The 20,302-nt window shown below is 35.2% G+C and overlaps 1 protein-coding gene across 4 annotated transcripts in view; it reads left to right on the top strand.

Annotated features, from left to right (window-relative positions):
- Positions 1–13: 13 nt before the first annotated feature.
- Positions 14–20,302, top strand: part of BTBD8 (BTB domain containing 8) — a 157,609-nt gene continuing 137,320 nt past the window's right edge. For 2 of the 4 annotated variants that reach the window (XM_051999998.1, XM_051999996.1), the window contains exons 1-2: positions 15–661; positions 3,660–3,857. In XM_051999998.1, the coding sequence (XP_051855958.1) occupies positions 537–661; positions 3,660–3,857 (323 nt within the window). In that variant the 5' untranslated portion in view covers positions 15–536. Of the gene's footprint in view, positions 662–3,659; positions 3,858–20,302 lie in introns of all 4 variants that reach the window. The other 2 variants (XM_051999997.1, XM_051999995.1) reach the window with 2 other exon arrangements.

Below are 20,302 nucleotides of genomic sequence, written 5' to 3'. Positions count from 1 at the left end.
CTGGGCCTCTTGCCCATTGCTCTAGTTCTCTAGGCCCCCCGAGGTGGGGTAAGGGTGGTCCTCGAGGATGATTAGGCTGAAAACGCACTGCGGGGCTGGACGGCTCTCTTAAACTCCGAGAATGCCTCGCTTTACCACTCCGCTATTCGAGGCACTCGGGCCAGTCAGAGAGAGAGCACGTGCACATCCCTCCCCCTTTCCCCAAGGGGCGGGGCAAACGGCGCCGAGGCCCGCGTCTCCCAACCTCACTAACGGAAACGACATAGGCGGTGACCAATAGGAAGACGCCTCCGTTCGAATCCCACCCCGAGCCCCGGGCGCTCCCCGGAGAAGGTAAACAAAATTAATACGCTTGCGCCAGCACCGGTCCAAGAGGAGAATCACGTGAGACCGCGGTCCGCTAGCGCCCGGGGCTCGCGAAGCTCTTCATCCCGAGCGTTTACAGCGCTCGGGCAGCCGCATCCGGGGGTTTGGCCGGAAACGCCCCCTTTCCTCAGGTGGCCTGGGAGCCGGCGCGCGACACTCGGCCTGGAGTCATGGCACGGTGCGGAGTGAGCGGCGCGGGCCCCCAGGGGCTCCCGGGGGCCTGCAAGAAGGGGATGGCTGAGCGTCGCCGGCTTCGGGCAATGGTGTCGGAGCAGCTGAGTCAAGATCTCCTCAGGTAGGAGAGGATGGGGGGAGGAGAGGTGGGCCTTCTGGGGCTCAGAGCATGCGCGGGCGCGCCCCCGGCTCTGGCCCCTCCCCCTCGACGGGGCGGCTCAGCTGCGGGATCCCGGAGTCTCTCGGGGTTGCCCAGGTGGTGTCCGTGGGCCGGCTAGCAGCCGGGAACCCCGAGGGGGTAGAACCCGAGGCTCTTCCTTCCCAACCTGGGAAGGCTCTTGCGGGTCACCCACGCTTGGGCTTTGGAGGTAAATTTAAAGACCCACGTGCGCCTATAGTCCAGGGCGAGGCTCGCGGAGAAGGGTCTGGCTTGCCCCGCCCCTCCCTGAGGTCTCGGAGGCGGCGTTGCTCCCTAGTGCGCTGAGAGGAGCTCCTGGTCGTGGGAGCAAATGGCTCCGGGCGGGATCCCCTGCGAGGGAGACGGGACGCCACTTTGTGAGGGCGGGAAGAACACTTTCTGCTGCTTCAGGTGTAGGGCGGTGAACTTGGGCCGTCCTTATGGCCTGGAAAAGTCCAGGATGTGGAACCTAAAAATAAGCTTTTCGTGGTGATTAATGCGGTGCCATAATACCAACTTTTGTCCTCACCATAATTCAGGGAGGAAGGCGCAGTTATTAGCCCCATTTCCTAGATGAGGAAAGTAAGGCCGGCAAGTTAAGTATTAAAGGCAGCATCCAACCTCGTCTTTCACACACCTGGAGCTTCCCCTGGTAGGCACGAAGTCGGAGGATTTACTGCACTGGGCAGCTTTGCCCCCTAGGTGGGGGCCGGCGGGCAAATGCACTCAAGTTCTCCGGACTCTGAACTGGACGTCATACTGTGGATTTAAGCCGTCTATAAATGTCCGTTACTGCGGACAGGCTACCGAGGTTTCATTTGCCCCCAGGAGCTGACATGAGCCCCTGCAGCATCTCTCCGATCCTTTTAGCCCCTATTTGGTCTTGTATCTGTTCGTCTCCGTGTAGCATCTCCCTCAATAGAAGTAATGTCTTTGAGAGTTGGGGATGAAGCTTCCCCGAGGTCCCCCAGGGCTCTTTGTGGCCACTCTGTTTGCCCGGAGCTGGGGAGGAGGCAGTGGGAGGAGAGGGAAATCATATGTACAGTGGGAACTCATACATACTGTGGGAAAATCAAGTATACAAAGGTCTCGGAAGACTAGGTTAACCCAGAAGAAGCCCAGAGCTGACTACCTGTCACTAATGTGTTTTTTCCGCCCACTTAAGAAAGGTGCTAGCCTGGGGTCCAGGGTCAGGGAGTCCCTGACTCAGGAACTGGAGCGCTGGCTACTTTTCCTGAGTGAAAATCCGGCTTCAGGTGCTTCCTAGCTGGGCCATCCTGGGCAAATCACTTCACCCGGTGTGCCTCAGGTCCCACATCTGTAAAATGAGCTGGAGAAGGAAATGACTAATTACTCCAGTAACTCTTGCTGCGAAAATCCCACATGGAGGCATGAAGTCAGAAACAACAGAGACTTTTGTCATTGAGAAAGTAAATAATGTATTGTTTATATGATTTGCAGAATAATCAGAATATGTCACACTGTAAAAGCAGCTAACAGTAATTTTGAGCAAAGTTTTGCAAAAGCTTACTTAAAAAGTAGTTTTCCTATTTATGTAGTAACAAATTTCTGTGATAATAAATAATTTCATTTTCCAATTGTTACTACACTTTTTAATAAAAAGTTATTGCAATGTGGAAAGTCCTATTTGGTATTTATGTAGTGAATTCATTCCACATAGTTATGTGAGAAAAACTTTTACTTTAAAAGACAGAGATATAGCAAGACTCCACTATATTAATGTTAGATTTAGATATTGATTGTACATCAAAAGAATTTATTTGGTTCTCAGTATAACCAAAGAAGAAATGACTAAATACTTTTGCAGTGAGATTAAATTATAATTACATCTGTTTTCAATAGTAGGTAAACTATCATGGTCACACTTCTGGGGCAAAACAAAAGAGTGAGATTTAATTTTGTTGTTTGATTTTTTTTTTTAATAGGTCTTTAGTTTCAAACACAGTTTTCAACATTTAAGAAGCAGAATTTTAAATCTTGAAAATGCATTGAATCAGTTTTACCATACTAAATCATACTGTTTATAGTGATATTTCCATGGGCTTTTAAGATTTAAAATTTTTCTTTTAGCCCTACTGCTTTAACCTTTTTCAGTTTCAGTATGACTTTAAAGTCATGTATATTATCGTTATTATGACTATATTAGCACATATTTTTCAGATAGAACTTAAGAAGTGCTTATCAGGAGTGCAAAATTTAGGAGTGTGAGGGATGTAGAAGACCCTTACCCAAAATGACTACTCAGAGATCACTCAGTAGAAGGCAGAAAAGTTGTTTATTGAAAACCTCCGGAGGATGAGCCGTCCCATCGCAAGATAAGAAAGAGAAAGCTTGCGGTAGGAGGGCTAAAGAAGTAGTAAAGATACATAGCTTTTATACAAGAAATTACATCACAAGTAAGAGAGCATTGAGAAGGGGAGGGGGAGGCATCTAATTGGTTGTTGCTATTTGGGGAGATTGGAATGGAAGGTTTCTGTTTCCCTGAAATCTCCTGATTTCTAGGAAACAGAAAGTCAGGCTTTCAGGCTTAATCAAGCAGACAGTGGTCCAGCTAATAGACCTAAATATTGATAAATGTCAAATACTAATAAATGTCATCACTTCAGGTTAAGTAAATGTGTTTCTAGCTGGCCAAGGCTCAAATAGATATGAGCCTGCAAATATACAGGTCATAGGGGAGACACAGAAATCATAAAATACAGAAAAAGAATTCATACATTCCTGTAAGTTCTTCACCTTTTCTATTCCCCACAGTGGTGTTAGATAAAAATAACTCAAATTTGGATTAATATGTTTTAATATATTAGGTTGAAAATGCTTCTTAAATGTTATCATTATGAAAGAAAAACAAGATTTAAGACCAAATACTTAACATATTAAGTTTTAAAAGTAATCGAATTGTGATTCCTATCTTTAACAGGCTTCTCAGAGAAGAAATCCATTCAGATATCACTTTTTGTATAGGCCCTACATTGTTCAAAGCTCACAAAGCTGTGCTTTTAGCAAGAGTTCCAGACTTCTATTTTCACACTGTTGAAAAAACATTAAATAATTGGGAGAACCATGTTCCTGTTGCTGTGGAGAACTTTGAACCTTCAGAATTTAGAACATTTTTACAGTAAGTATATTTTCCCAATTTCTACTCATTTTATATTTTAAAATGATTTAATTTCATGATTAAAAAAAAGTCCGTTTTATTTACATTCAATTAAATTTCAAGTCACCCTAACATAGGTGGAAATAATAGTGCTTTGGGTTGGGGAAGGAGCAAAAAGATAAGTCTTGATATGTTTTCTGACAGCTCTACAACCCTTTTTATCTTGACATTTAAAATAAACATTTACAAAATACAAAAATCATAACTGATTAGTTATGAAATTGACTTGAAAAGAATGATTAAGAAGCTAATATAAATGGCCTTTAACAGTTTGGATAATTTTATAAACTTTACGCTAAAAGAAGATGTAAACTGATAAGAATTTTGACTTTTACTTTCTAAAGAACATGCTTTAAGGAGTTTTTTTAGTGGAAATCCTTTAAAAATGACAACCAGAAAGTACTTCAGTATTTTCTCAGTGAATTTGATTAACTAATTGAAAATAATGTTTACCTCAAGTTTTGTTCCTCCCTTCCCTCCCACCCCCCCAACCCCTCTCACCCGTTTCTCAAAAGCATGGAAATTAATGCTGCTCTAAAGATGCCTTTCTGTCTCCCCCCATGAACAATAGATATGAAAGTGAAGCATCTTCTGTCTTTTATTTATCAAAGTATTATTTGACAAATGTGATAACCCTCAAGTTTTATTCAGTAGAAATTGCAGTTGGGTGCCATTTATGTTTTTGTGTGAATTTGGGGTCTTAAAGGATCTATAGATTTTAAATAATTGCTATACATAGTTATTTATTAGCTTCTGTTTATCAAAATTCTACTCTCTTTAGTGACCTCTGGATAAGTAGACTTAAAATATACAATAACCCAAATTCTTGCTTTTCACTTTGAATTTTGTTGAGTTGGTCATCTTCCCAGTGGGATTTATAAATGTAAAGGAAGCTTCATTTCTTTAATACTTTAGATTTAGATTTCATTACTTTAGATTTTTATAAAAATAGGCCATTACCTAACAGCAATTCATTTCCACATGTAAGAATAGCATGAGAAAATTTAACAATAGCTTCAAATGTGATTTTAAAAAATTGTTTTCAGGCTTATGTGGTAGGAAATATTAACTTTTTTTTCCCCCTAGTTCGTCTTTGAATTTAGACTCAAACATTTTCAATTTAAAAACCTGATTTTAATTTACACATGCTAGTAGGCCATTAAAATTAATAATATTATTATTTCAGAATCTTGCAAATGCTGGGTATAGGGTAAGAAAAATTATTTGGAACCGATTAACACCTTATTTAAACTTATGAGACAGGAAAAAATAGCATAGTTTTTTATTTTTTAAGAAAATTTTTTGCTTTATGTGTTAAAAGCTAACATTAGAAATTTAAATGTGTGTGTGTATGTATGTATATGGTTTTACAGATAACAACAGTGTATGAGAGCTCTGGGATAAGATATTTAAGATACTTGAGTCTTTGTGCAAATTGCACTTATGACTCTTAACTTAGCTATGTGTAGATAATGGCATAACGTTAACAGTTTATAGTGAAGAATCATTACTTTGTATCAGGCCATATTTGATAAGAACACTTTTTAAAAAATGTTTGAAATGAATTATTTACTGCTAATTGTTTCTCATGTTTTTGCAGTAGTTACAAAATATGGTAATTTGAAATGCTTATCTTTGAGTTTCTATAGATGCTTTTCTTTTATGATATCTTCAAATGTTATTTCCTAAGAATTTGAATAAGAAGGCAGTCAGTGCTTTTATGCCATATTATTTGTTTTCAACTTCCAAGTTTTCATTGGAAGGCAAGTAAGTCTCTAGAATATATCAAGTGCTTCAACCAGGACAGTATATAGTTTACCAAACAGTTCCAACACTTATAATAAATGCAGATTACTCAGTCATCTTTGAGGAGTGTGTCTGGAGCAGAAAAGGGTTAAAAAAAAAAGGTACATATATAAAACTAAAATTTTTATTTCTGTACATATATAAAAATGGTAAATTTTCTCATTTAGTAGTTTTATTTTTAAGTGGTTTATTAGTTTTTGTAACATTGATGTGACATGTTAGTTACTTTTTCTTTTATTCAGAAAGAAGTATAATAAATTCGAAGTAAATGATCTGATCCTTTGTCAGAGGTACAAAATTAGGTTTCAAGAATTCTAATTTCCATTATTTCTAGCCAAGAGGGGTATATGTATTATATAATCTAATTTATGTTCATATTATGTTAATTGAGAAGGTTATTAAAATTTTTTTTAAAATTAAAGTTAGGGTCATAGTTATGTTTTTATTGGAACATTGTAACATTATTAATAAAATTATGTTTGTCAGTTTTATTTTTCCTTTTTTAAAATTTGTTTTTATTATTATAGCTTTTTATTTACAAAACATATGCATGGGTAATTTTTTAACACTGACCCTTGCAAAACCTTCTGTTCCACATTTTCCCCTCCTTCTCTCCACCTCCTCCCCCGATGGCAGGTATTCCAGTATATGTTAAAATACATGTTAAATACAATATATGTATACATAGCCATACAGTTGCACAAGAAAAACCAGACCTAGAAAGGAAAAAAAAAACAAAACCTGAGAAGGAAAACAAAAATGCAAGCAAACAACAACAGAAAGAGTGAAAATGCTATGTTGTGGTCTACACTCAGTTCCCATAGTCCTCTCTCTGGGTGTAGATGGCTCTCTTCATTACTGAATAATTGGAACTGATCTGAATCAATTTATTGTTGAAGAGAGGTACATCCATCAGAATGATCATTGTATAGTCTTCTTGTTGCTGTGTACAATAATCTCCTGGTTCTGTTCATTTCACTTAGCATCACTTCATGTTAGTCTCTCCAGACCTCTCTGAAATCATCCTGCTGGTTGTTTCTTACAGAACAATAATATTCCATAGCATTCATCTACCATAATTTATTGAACCATTCTCCAACTGAGGGCATCTATTCAATTTCCAGTTTCTAGCCTCTGCTGGGTCAAAGATATGCACATTTTGATAACTTTTTAAGCATAGTTCCAAATTGTTCTCCAGAATGATTAGATTTGTTCACAGTTCCACCAACAATGTATTAGTGGCCCAATTTTCCCATATCCCCTCCAACATTCATCATTATCTTTTCCTGTCATGTTAGTCAATCTGAGAGGTGTGTAGGGGTATCTCAGAGCTATCTTAATTTTCATTTCTCTGATCAATAGTGATTTGGAGCACCTTTTCATATGACTAGAAATAGTTTCAATTTCTTCATCTGAAAATTGCCTGCTCATATCCTTTGACCATTTATCAATTGGAGAATGGCTTGATTTCTTATAAATTTGAGTGAATTCTCTATATATTTTGGAATTGAGGCCTTTATCAGAACCTTTAAATGTAAAAATATTTTTCCAGTTTATTGCCTTCCTTTTACTCTTGTCTGCATTAGTTTTGTTTATACAAAACCTTTTTAACTTAATATAATCAAAATTATCTATTTTGTGATCAGTAATGATCACACTATTATATGTTCTTCTAATTTGTTTATAATATTCTTTATGAATAGATCATGGACCCATTTAGACTTTATCTTGGTATACGGTGTTAGGTATGGGCTTATGCCTAGTTTCCAATTTTCCCAGCAGTTTTTGTCAACTAGTGAATTTTTATCCCAAAAGCTGGGTCCTTTGGGTTTGTCAAACACTAGATTGCTATAGTTATTGACTGTTTTGTCTGGTGAACTGAACCTGTTACACTGATCAATTAGTCTATTTCTTAGCCAGTATCAAATGGTTTTGAGGACTACTATTTGATGACTACTACTTTATAATATAGTGTTAGATTTGGTACAGCTAGGCCATCTTCATTTGATTTTTTTTTTTCATTGAATCCCTTGAAATTCTTGACCTTTTATTCTTCCAAATGAATTTTGCTATTTTTTTCTAGGACAGTAAAATAGTTTCTTGGGAGTTTAATTGGTATAGCACTAAAATAATAGATTAGTTTAGGTAGTTTTGTTATCTTTATTATATTCACTTGACTTATCCAAGAGCAGTTTATATTTTTCCAATTGTTTAGATCTGACTTTATTTGTTTGGAAAGTGTTTTGTAGTTTTGCTCATATAATTCCTGACTTTCCCTTGGCAGATAGATTCTCAAATATTTTCATACTATTAACAGTTATTTTAAATGAAATTTCTCTTTGTGTCTCTTGCTATTAGATTTTTTTAGTGATGTATAAAAATGCTGATGACTTATGTGGATTTACTTTGTATCCTGAAACTTTGCTAAAGTTGTGTATTATTTCTAATAGCTTTTTAGTAGATTCTCTGGAGTTCTCTAAATATATTATCATATCATTTGCAAAGAGTGATAATTTGGTTTCTTCATTACCTACTCAAATTCCTTTGATCTCTTTTTCATCTCTTATTGCCAAAGCTAGCATTTTTAATACAATGTTGAATAGTAATAGTGATAGTGGGCAACCTTGTTTTACTCCAGAACTTATTGGGAATGGATCCAGTTTATCCCCATTACATATGATGCTTACTGATGGTTTTAAATATATGGCACTTACTATTTTAAGGAAAAGTCCATTTATTCCTACATTCTCTAGTAATTTTAATAGTAATGGGTGTTGGATTTTATCAAGTGCTTTTTCTCCATCTATTGAAATAATCCTATGGTTTTTGTTAATTTGGTTATTGATATAGTAAATTATGCCGATAGTTTTCTTAATATTGAACCAGCCCTGCATTCCTCGTATAAATCCTACTTGGTCATGGTATATTATCCTGCAGATGATTTTCTGTAATCTCTTTGCTAATATTTTACTTAAGATTTTTGCATCAATATTCATTAGGGAGATTGGTCTATAATTTTCTTTCTCTGTTTTTGTCCTATCTGGTTTAGGTATCAGTATCATGTCTGTGTCATAAAAGGAATTTGTTAGGAGTCTTTCATTCCCTATTTTTTCAAATAGTTTATATAGTATTGGAGTTAATTGTTCTTTAAATATTTGGTAGAATTCACATGTAATATAAAGGACTGCTTGCCATCTAGGGGAGGGGGTGGAGGGAGGGAGGGAAAAAAAAATCGGAACAGAAACGAGTGTCAATATAAAGTAATTATTAAATAAAAATTAAAAAAAAAGAAAAAAACAAAAAAATAAAAAAATAAAAAAAAAGAATTCACATGTAAACGCATCTGGTACTGGAAATTTTTTCTTAGGGGGTTGATTAATAGCTTGTTATATTTCTTTTGCTGAAATAGGATTATTTAGGCAATTTTACTTCCTCCTCTATTAAATCTGGGCAGTCTATATTTTTGTAGGTATTCCTCCATTTCACTTTGGTTATCAAATTTATTGGCATAAAGTTGGGCAAAGTAACTCCTAATTATTGCTCTAATTTCATCTTCATTAGTGAAAAGTTCTCCTTTTTCATTTTTGAAACTAAGAATTTGATTTTCCTCTTTACTTTTTCTAACCAAATTTACTAAAGGTTTGTGTATTTTATTGTTTTTTCCATAAAACCAACTCTTAGTTTTATTTACTAATTCAATAATTTTTTTAGTTTCAATTTTATTAATCTCCTTTTATTTTTAGAATTTCAAGTCTGGTATTTGATTTTAGGGGTTTTTAATTTGCTCTTTTTCTAGGTTTTTTAGTTTCAAGCTCAATTCATTGATTTTCTCTTTCTCGTTTGTATGCAAGTAAGCCTCTAGATATATAAAAGCATCCCATAAATTTTGGTATATTGTCTCATTGTCATTCTCTTGGATGAAATTATTAATTGTATCTATGATTTGCTGTTTTACCCATTCATTCTTTAGGATGAGATTGTTTAGTTTCCAATTACTTTTTGGTCTATTTTCCTCTGGCTTTTTATTGAATGTAATTTTTATTGCATTGTGATCTGAAAAGAATGCATTTACTATTTCTGCCTTTCTGCATTTGATTTTGAGGTCTTTATGTCCTAATATATTTTTGTATAGGTTCCATGAACTGCCAAGAAGTAAGTGTACTCCTTTCTGTCTCCATTCAATTTTCTCCAAAGATCTATCATACCTAACTTTTTGAGTATTCTGTTTTACCTCTTTAACTTCTTTCTTATTTATTTTGTGGTTTGATTTATCTAGTTCTGAGAGAGCAAGGTTGAGATCTCCCACTATTATAGTTTTGCTGACTATTTCTTCTTGCAGCTCTCTTAACTTCTTCTTTAGGAAGTTAGATGTTATTCCACTTGGTGCATATATATTTAGTATTGATATTGCTTCATTATCTATTATACTTTTCCTTTTCCTTTTCCTCTTTCCCTCCTCTCCATTATTTAACTTATCAGTACCACTTGCCTCAAGCAGCCCTTCCTCTTGGAGTCCCTTCCCTTTAGAGTCTCTCCTCCTTTCTTATACCTTTTCCCTACTGTTTCTGTGTTCCCTTCTATTTAGCCTACCAGCTCCCTTTTTGCTTTTCCCCTCCCACTTTTCAATGAGGTGAGAGAAGTTTCTCTGTAAACCAAATATGTCTAATATTTTCTCTTTGAGCCAAATATGATGAGAGTAAGATTCACACAATGTTCATCCCTCTCCCTTCTTTCCCTCACATATAATAGTTTTCCTTTGCCTGTTCATGAGATGTAATTTCCCTCTTTTTACCTCCACTTTTCCCTTTTTCTGGTACAATCTTCCTTCTACCTCTAGTTCCTTTTTTATATTATAACAGTAAAATCAAATTATACATGTTCTCTTTATGTATATCCATAACAGAAATACAGTTTTCAAGAAGAAAATGCTCAGTTTAGCTGAGTAGTTTATTCTTGGCTGCATTCCAGGTTCCTTTGCCTTTTGGAATATCAGATTCCAGGCTCTTTGATCCTTTAATGTGGAAGCTGCTAGATTCTGGGTGAGCCTTATTGTGGCTCCTCGGTATTTGAATTGTTTTTTTTTTTTTTCTGGCTGCTTGTAATATTTTTTCCTTGTGCGATAGTTCTGAAATTTAGCCATGATATTCCTTGGAGTTTTAATTTTGGGGTTTGTTTCAGGAGGTATTTGGTGAATTCTTTCAATGGATATTTTGCCTTCTGATTCTGTGACATCAGGGCAGTTGTCTTTCATGATTTCCTGAAAAATAGTGTTCAGGCTCTTTTTTTCATCATTGTTTTCAGGAAGTCCAATAATCTTTAGAGTGTCTCTCCTAGATCTATTTTCCAGATCAGTTGTTTTCCCAAGTAGGTATTTTACATTTTTTCTATTTTTTTCATTTTTTTTTTGGTTTTGTTTGACTGATGTCTCATCAAGTCATTCATTTCCATTTGTTCAATTCTGATTTTTAGTAAATTATTTTCTTCATTTGCTTTTTTTACTTTGTATTTATCCAATTGAGTTTTTAAATGAGTTGTTTTGTTCTATGGAATTTTTTTCCATTTCACAAATTCTGTTTTTTAAGGAGTTATTTTCTTTTTCCACTTCACAAATTCTGTTTTCCTGGAAGTTATTTACCTTTTCCATTTCACAAATTCTGTTTTTCAGGGAGTTGCTTTCTTTTTCCACTTTATCAAATCTGTCTTTTAATGAGTTTATATGCCTTTTCCAAACCCTCTTGCAAAGTTTTCCTTTCCCCATTTTTCTTCTAGCTCTCTTTTAAGATTCTTTTTAATTTCTTCTAGGAGAGCTTTGTGTGGTGTTTCCCCAAAAAGCAAACTATCGTTAGAATTCACTTTGCCTTTTTACTCATTTTAAAAAATAAATTGATATCTGCTTTTAGGGCAAGGAAGGATTTCCAGGCCTCCTCTATAGGCAGAGCCATAGAGGGGGGAAAGGGAGGAAGGGGGGTAGGACAATGGCTGCTGGGATCATGTTAAGTCACTCTTGGTGTGTGGCCAGATCCTGTGAAATTCCGGTGCTTTGGGGTGTACTCTAACTTTTGTGTTTGTGTTGGATGTTTTCTAACTTCTCTGCTGATCTACTGGCTTGTAGCCAACACTATGGTAGAGTCCTCCCTGTAGATTCTCCACCTCATGGTGTCTGCACTGTCCTGGGGAGACCACACCCCACTCTGGGTCTGCATAGTGTTCACTGACCTCCATGCTCTGCCTGCCTGCCTGTGCTTGGCTTCCTCCCCTGCCTGACCAAAACAGACTTTTTCTGGCAATCTTTGAAATTATCTTCTGCTGTTAATTTGCTGTACTCCCAATATTCGTGAATTCTGCCATTTTAGAACTAATTCAATTGAAGCTGATTTTGGTTGTTAATTGAGGGTCCAGGGAGAAGTTCAGAAAGATGCATTGTGTCCTCTCTGCCATCTTGGCTTCTCCTCCCATTCCCCCCAGGCTTATTTTTAAAATTGTCCTGGAATGCATTGTTACTGTTTTTAATCCTGTATTAGGATCATTTTGGGGGCAAAATAGAATCTAATTTTTTATTTTACAGTAGTTAGATTCTAGTTGTAGCAGTATTTACCCATAGGAAAAGTATTTTATAAAGCATTAACTGTAGGGCAGGATTGTGTGTATGTAGTTTTTGTTTGTTTGCTTTGAAGATGTGTGATTTCATCAGTCAGCAACTCCCTTTGCTGACAACTTTACTATAGCTGGGCAACTTAGTCGTGGAGAGATGCCTGTGGTGCTGAGAAGTAGGATGACTTGCTTATGGTCACAATGTAGCATGTGTGTCAGAACTAGAAACAGGATTCATTTCTCTCTGGTTCCAGCTCTCTGTTCCTGAGGCCAGACTACCTGTTATGACAGTATAATGTAGAGATTGTATATAATAATACTGTTTCTAGAGGCTCTTAATTTTTAACATGAAGAGAATAGCCTAAATTTTGGGGGGAAATTTTTATCATTATCTAAAACATTAATTCAAAAACTTCTAGCTTTTAATTTGCAATATTTTACAAATAGTGCTATTGATCTCAGGTCACACAAGTCTCATTACTTACTTTTGATTCTTTACTATATGGTATAGGCTTATCTTAAACTATATACATACATATGTATGTATTATACATATATATGTTTTCAAGGCAGTGGGGTTAAGAGATTTGCCTGGGTTAACACAGCTAGTAAGTGTCAAGTGACTGAGATGGGATTTGAACTCTGATCCTCTTGACTCAGGGGCCAGTGCTCTATACACTGCACCATCAATCTGTTCCTAGACTGTATTTTTAAAGTTAATATGGTTCAATTTAAATATTCATTTCTGACTTTGAAATTGCAAGTAGTAAAATTGATTTTAAAATTCAGACTCTTAGAATTTTTGATTTTTAAAAGCATATTGCAATTTTTTTTGCTCTATCCTTCTGATTTAGTGAGATTTTACTTTATTACAATTTAAATAGGCATTATAAACATTCAGTATGGTTAATTTGTTCTCTTTTATATTTGCCAAAAGACAGTAACATTTTATTTTTTAATTTTTTGATGTCTTTTGTTTTCATATCTTCTTTTATTTCCAATATGTCATTCTTTCATTTGGTAGAATTGGTAGGGAAACCCATCTCTTTGAACAAAGAATACAAAAGAGCAGTAAAACAAAGTAGTTAACATGTCAACTAAGTTTGACTGCACATGAACTGATCTGCATCTGTAGTCTTCTACCTCTATGAACTGGGAAGGAAAGTGCATTTTCTTATCAAATGAGGAGGAGGGGGCAGGAAAGACATTAAGCTTTATCTTTATAATTATACAGTGTTAAGTTTAATTGTTTTTCTCTTTACATATACATTGTCGTAAACATTGCTTTCTATTTCTGCTTATATTCAGTAATTTATATAAATCTTTCCTTCTATATTTTTCATATTGTTTCTACTGACAAAGTAATATTTCATTTATTTATGTACTACACTGCTTACCAACTCTCCAATAGATGAGTATCTACTTTTTCCAGTTATTTGCTATTCCCCAAAATACAGAGAGAAGTATTTGAAATATAATATGGATCATCTACAAATAATTTTATCCATATTGGTAATCTAACCTATCATCCTTAAAGACTCTGGGCTCATTGGAATTTATTCTGTTATTACAGAATTTTATAAGGCAACTCAACAATACATTGTTCAAACAAAGCAAAAGAAAAAAAAAAAACCAGACTAATGGTGGTGGATGACCAATATATTGATAAATTTGGAAAGTGAACCTATTCTGTTTTCTGTTTTTCCCTAGGAAAAAAATTGTTCATCAATAACAGATTGAGTTCTTGTCATTTTAAAGCACTATATGAATGTGTTTGTCATAATTTATCATAGTAGCATTATTTCCTATCTTTTGTTGCTTGTCTTTATCCATTTTTGATTTCTCTTATGAATTATTTTTCAGTCTGTATTGCACACTATAGTCTCTTGATTATAGATGTTAATATTATGTGTATTGAAAGATCACAGAAAATTTAGAGCAACTTATTTGTTAAGGGTTTAGAAGAGTTTGCTCTTAAATATTCCAATTTGCTTTATATTGTACAGAGTGCAATTCATGAGAAAAAAAATAAGACCGACATATTGCCAAAATGCATTTGTAGACAGAGGAGATATTTTAAATTCTTTGAAAGAAATAAGATAAAAATATGCAATAACAATATTAATAATTGCCCTTTAGTTAAAAGACATTATTGAATTATGTATCAGCATTATTTTGAATTATTCCAATAAAATATTATTTTCCTGGAATATGCTGAGATCAAAATTATCCCAGAAAAATTATTATCAAAAGAAAATGAATTGGGCAGCTAGGTGGTGCAGTGGATAGAGCACCAGCCCTGAAGTCAGGAGGACCTGAGTTCAAATCTGGCCTCAGACACTTAACACTTCCTAGCTGTATGATTCTGGGCAAGTCACTTAATCCCAATTGCCTCAGCACAAAAAAAAAAGAAAGAAAGAAAAAGAAAATTAATTGATTGATGGAAAGTTAACATTTTATAAGCAAAAGGACTTTAATCAGGGTAAGGTTTATTACCAACATTCTGATCAAGATTGTTATTTAAAAAAGGTCACAGAGGAGCCCAGCAGTGATTTGAAAGTGAACCAGTTTGAATAATGATGAAGAAATATTCAATAATTGCAAGTGTTCGAAGAAGGGCATGCCAGTTCTCAAAACCAGCTGAATTGCAAATAAACAGTAGTGCCATCATCAGGAGTGCCCTTCTGGAAGATTGCAGCATTGGCTTAATCAAGGATTTTATAGAGGGGCAGGAAGAGCACAGAGCTCTAATCTATCTGCACTCTGAAAGTCAATATATCTGAGAAGGTAGAAGTGAGCAATAAAACCAAGGTTAAGACCAAATAGGGCTTGACTACTTCAAGAATATGGGACAATTCAAAGTCCCAAATCAGGAACTGAAGTTGTCTGTGTTAGTAAATAGAATAAGACACCAAACACTATGAAGAAATTTTGTGGCTTGAGAGAGATTCTCAAGATATAAACTGAGCACAAAAGAGTGATTCTACAACTATAAATAAAAAGTTACATTTTTAAAAAGTAATTTGGCTAAAAGGACAATAAGAATATTTGAAGAAATGAAGCAAGATAGAAAAAATGGAATTATAAATGGAATGAAATAAGAACCTGGGAAGTCTGAATTGGAAGAAGATTATCAGGAACTCAGAATAGAAGCTGGAAAATTAGAATTCTCTGAGCAGCTCTAAGTGATTTCATAAAATAAGAAACATTACAACAAAATAAAACAATTTTTTAAAATTTAATTTTAACAAAAAATTTTGAATTCCAAGTTCTCTCCCTGTTTTCCTCCAGACTCTCCTCGCCCACTGAGAAATCATGCACAATGTTTCCATATTAGCCATGTTGCCAAAAAAAAGCAGCAAGAAACAGAAAGTTAGTGAAAAAAGTATGCTTTGATCTGTACTCGGAGATTATCAGGTTGCTCTCTAGAGGTGGATAGCATTTTTTAACATGAATGTTTTGAAATTATCTTGTATCATTGCATAGTTCTGAGTAGTTAAGTCTTTCACAGTTAATTATCTTTATAATATTGCTATTATTGTATACTATATTTTTCTGGTTCTCTGCTCATTTCATTTTGCATCAGTTTATATAAGTTTTCCCAAAGTTTTTTGAAACCATCTTACTCATTATTTCTTATATAATAATATTACATGATTACATAAGTTTATATAATTTCGTATATAATAATATTACATCACAATCATATGCCACAACTTCTTTATCCACTTCTCAATTGATGGACATCCCCTCAATTTCTAATTCTTTTCCACCACAGAAAGGCTGCTGTATGTTCATATATATAGGTCCTTTTCCTCTTTCTTTAGTCTGGGATTAATAGTATTGTGTATAAGGATTATATACAACTTTGTAGTTATACTTCCAAATTATTCTCCAGAATAGTTGGACCAGTTCACAACTCTACCAACAATGCATTGATATGGATGTTTTTCCTCACCCTCTCCAGCATTTATCATTTTTCTTTTCTGTAATGTTAACCAATCTAATAATTATGAAGTAGATCCTTAGAATTCTTTTGATGTGCTTTTCTCTATAATCTGTAGTGATTTAGAACATTTTTTCCATATGAATATAGATAGCTTTAATTTCTTCTTTGAATACGGCTTATTCATATTCTTTGACCTTTTGTCAATTGGGAATAACTCTTATTTTTATAAATTTGACTCATTTATTTAAAAAATAAGGCCTTTATCAGAAAAATTTGTTCTAAATTCCTCCTCACCTTCACTTTCCTCCTTTGCTTCTAATTTTGACTTCATTGTGGGTTTTTTGTGCACAAAGTTTTCAATTTCAGATGATCAAAATAATCCATTCTATTTCTTGGAATCCTCTTTGTCTCTTATTTGGTCACAAACTCCTCCCTTATCTATATATCTGACATGTAATTTTTTCTATGTTCCCCTAATTTGCTTATGATTTTATGTCTAAATCATGTACCCATTTTGACTTTATTTTGATATGTAGTATGAAATATTCTCTACTTAGTTTCTTTCTGCCAAGCTACTCTCCACTTTTCCCAGCAATTTTTGTTAAAATGGTTGCTGAATTTTTCCTCCAAAAGTAAGTTATCTACTATAAAAAATATAGTACTTGGACTTGGAAAAAAGGTCAAGGAAAGAAAATTTAAGTATAGAGGATTATTTGAAAACCAGGAACAAGAACAATTACAAGTTAGATATCATATCTCAAGATGTTGAGTGAAAATTGTCCTGATTTACCAAAAACCAAAAGACAAAGTGAAAAATAGAAAGATTCTATCAGTCATCTCTGAAATGGTAGGGATCAAATCTGTGATATCCATAGAAGGAGCTCTCTCGGATGAGGAAACTCCCTCTATACATGTAGGTTGGCACCTTCTTTGTAATTTATAATTTCAGAGAGTAGGTGCTTAGAATCTTTAAAGGTTACAGATGTAGATGTCAGAGGTCTTATATCTGGAATGAAACTCCTAATGAAAACTCCCATAATGTCCCTGTCAAAATTCAGAACTTCACGAGACCTGGCAGTTACTAATATAAAGTAGGAAAAACTCTTGGAATACAATATTTCAAAAGTCAAACGCTTGCAACCAAAAATACTTTATCCCCAAACACTGAATATAATCCTTTTAGTAATCTTTGATAGATTATCTTGGTTTTAGCCCATTCTAGAAAACTGATATTTTACTATAATTTATCTTTTTTTTGTCGGGGGGAGGGGGGAGGATTTATCTTAGCTTTGAAATTTTTGTAGGAAATTTTCATAGAAAACTAGTATAAATTTGTATGGAACTTAAAAAGTTCTGTAATTCTAGAAATTTTCCTTATTACAGTATTTATTCTTTCTCTGTATCTAAGCTTTTAAATCCTCTGGAATCTATAGTTTCTGAAATTTGTAAAGGAAAAATATTTAAATGTTTGGTTTTTCATAACTAAGTTTGGTTTTTTCCATAAAAGTTCTTATTCACTTACTTCCTGTAGTGAGGAGATGAACTTGATTCTTGAAAACTGGGTAAGCAGAACACAAGTGCCTACAGGGTTCAAATTCTAGCTGGGAACAAGCCTTGTTGGCCATCTAAGGACCCACTTGGTTTATGTATACAAAGTCTTATCAAAATGTTGACTACCAGATGAAAAAATTTCTCTTCATTTTATTGACCTATGGAATGAATAAAAAAGCATAATGACCTTCCAGTGTGTAAAGTCCTGTTTTTTCCCTCAATGGTGGCAGAAGAATAGTAGTAAAGGGTTTAGAAGATACTAAAAGTTACAGAGTTTGTAAGTCACCTACATGGCCACTGTTTTTGTTAACATTTGATAATCCAACAGCCATCTAATGTACATACAACTGGAGTAGCAACCATATTCCAATTGTTACCCGTGTTATAAAGGAAACTGACTAAAGTCACAACCTGATGGCAAGATGGACCCTCCTGGGATTGGGGAATCAGAGTTTCATCATAAGCCCAGAGGTGACAAATACTGTTTTGTAGGGTGTTTGGTTACCTCATCTTGTAATATTCAAGATGAACATTACAGTTTGAGCTCCAACAACTGTTGTATGGAAATTCTTTGGAGAACTTGATCAGATCCTTTACCCAAACCAGCATATCTTAATAAACAGCTACTTCAATGTAGATGGACCAGTTAGTCTTAAGCTTGGTTTTAATATCTTTTAAGGAAAAACTCACCTGGCTCACATGGCAAATGTTGCTTCTACCACAAAATAAATAAAATAGTTATTTGGATAGTGGAGAAAAAATAGAATTACTTGGTTCTGTTTTCTCTGCAAAGGTGAAGCGCCTTAAGAATGAGAAGTATGGGACAAAAAGAGTCAGAGTGGTTACAGTGTCTGAAGCTGAGAAGAGACAGCCCACAGTGGTTAGGATCCCCAGGTTCAGCTGTAACCTAGGGCCCAGTTTTTAAACTCTGCATTGTGACCCCATGTGAGATCACGTAATTGAATGTGGAGCTCTCTGAAGTATGATATATTATCAGTAAATGTTGGATTGTATCTCTATATTCCTAGTGTCACATACAAATCTCCTGGGTAAAAAGAGGTTGGGAGTGGGGAAATGTTATGGGCCAGAACTCTGAACTTTTGCAACAAAGGATTCTTACAAGGGCCTAAGTCAGTGGAATTGATAGAGACAATAGTTACCTAATTTAGCATGGCTCAGTATGATTGATTTAATCCTACAAGGAGATGTTATGGATTAGAACTTGAAACGAGGCACTAAGTGGAATTGAGGAGACAATGGTTAAGTCTAGTTTAGCATTGATTTAATCCTCCAACAAATAATTGTTTCCTAGTGATATAATGATTGGTGTATACTCACCATATATAAGCTAGAAGCTCTCAGGGCCAAAAAGGACAAGCACACTAGAAGCTCTCGAAGGCTGAGGCAGATTCATTCCATCATCCACCTTCGTAGTGGCTGGAGGTTGAAGCACCAACCTTTGCAGTCAGGGCAATTCAAAAGCTAGAGAAGACAGGCAGTAGCTCAAGCTCTTAGAATCAAGGAGAGGGGAAGACCTCCAGAAAACTAGCCGAGCCCCAAGTGAAGGAGATTAGACTTTGAAGAAGATAATAAAGGATTTGGATTTTAACACCTGGCTGCATTTGTGGTGATAACTGAACTGAAATGAAGGCTACCCCCAGAGACCCCAAGAAAACCTCAACAGAGAACATTACATTTTAGAGAGAATATTACAGGGAAAGTTTAAGAAGAGTCCTGAAAGAACAAGTTAATGTGATTGGACAGTCAGGACTGAAGAAAGGAAAATGCTCCCATGTGACATTTTAGGACACATCATTAAAGGGAAGGTTTTGGAGTGGTCACTAAGAGTCAGCCATTGGGGCTAGGGCCCTGGGAGCTTATGCTAGCTGTGTGATCTTGGGCAAGTCATTTAACCCTGATTATCTTGCACCTCATCCCCCAACAAGACAAAACCAGAAAACCAGCCATTCTCTGCTTTTGGCAAGATCTCAGTTCAAATCTCACTTCTGACACAGGGATAGGTCAATTAACCTCTTGGACTTCTTTAACACCAATGAAATCACAGAACTGTTCCCCTTAAAAAAAAGCAAACCCCCAACAACTCTCCCCTTTTCTGGTGTATTATAGATTTAGTATGTCATTATAGTAGATTGAAGTTTTTAGCAAAGCATTTAATAAGACATCAACTATGTACCCATATGTACTACAAACTCTGAGAATAATACTCTTTTGTGATGTTATAGATGAAAATCTAGGAGAAATAGTAGCCTTTTGTAGACTTTTATCTTTTTGTCCATATCTTTATGGATAACTTTGTTTTTAAATCATAATAGCTTGTATTTATTTTTTTTTTTGAAAACTGCTTAATCATTTCTTTTGGACATTTTTAGGAGAATGGTTCCTCCCTCTCATCCCTAAAATGAAATCTTTTGCCAATTCTTGCTGTATCTACTACTATGATCTTTAATATATGATCTCTTTTCTCCCTTCCTACTGATATCATTGTTAA

This window comes from Antechinus flavipes, chromosome 4 (genome assembly GCF_016432865.1).
Source record: "Antechinus flavipes isolate AdamAnt ecotype Samford, QLD, Australia chromosome 4, AdamAnt_v2, whole genome shotgun sequence".
In the NCBI taxonomy this organism is placed as follows: domain Eukaryota; kingdom Metazoa; phylum Chordata; class Mammalia; order Dasyuromorphia; family Dasyuridae; genus Antechinus; species Antechinus flavipes.
Note: the sequence above shows the minus strand (reverse complement) of the source record. Positions and strands in the feature narration are given on the sequence as shown.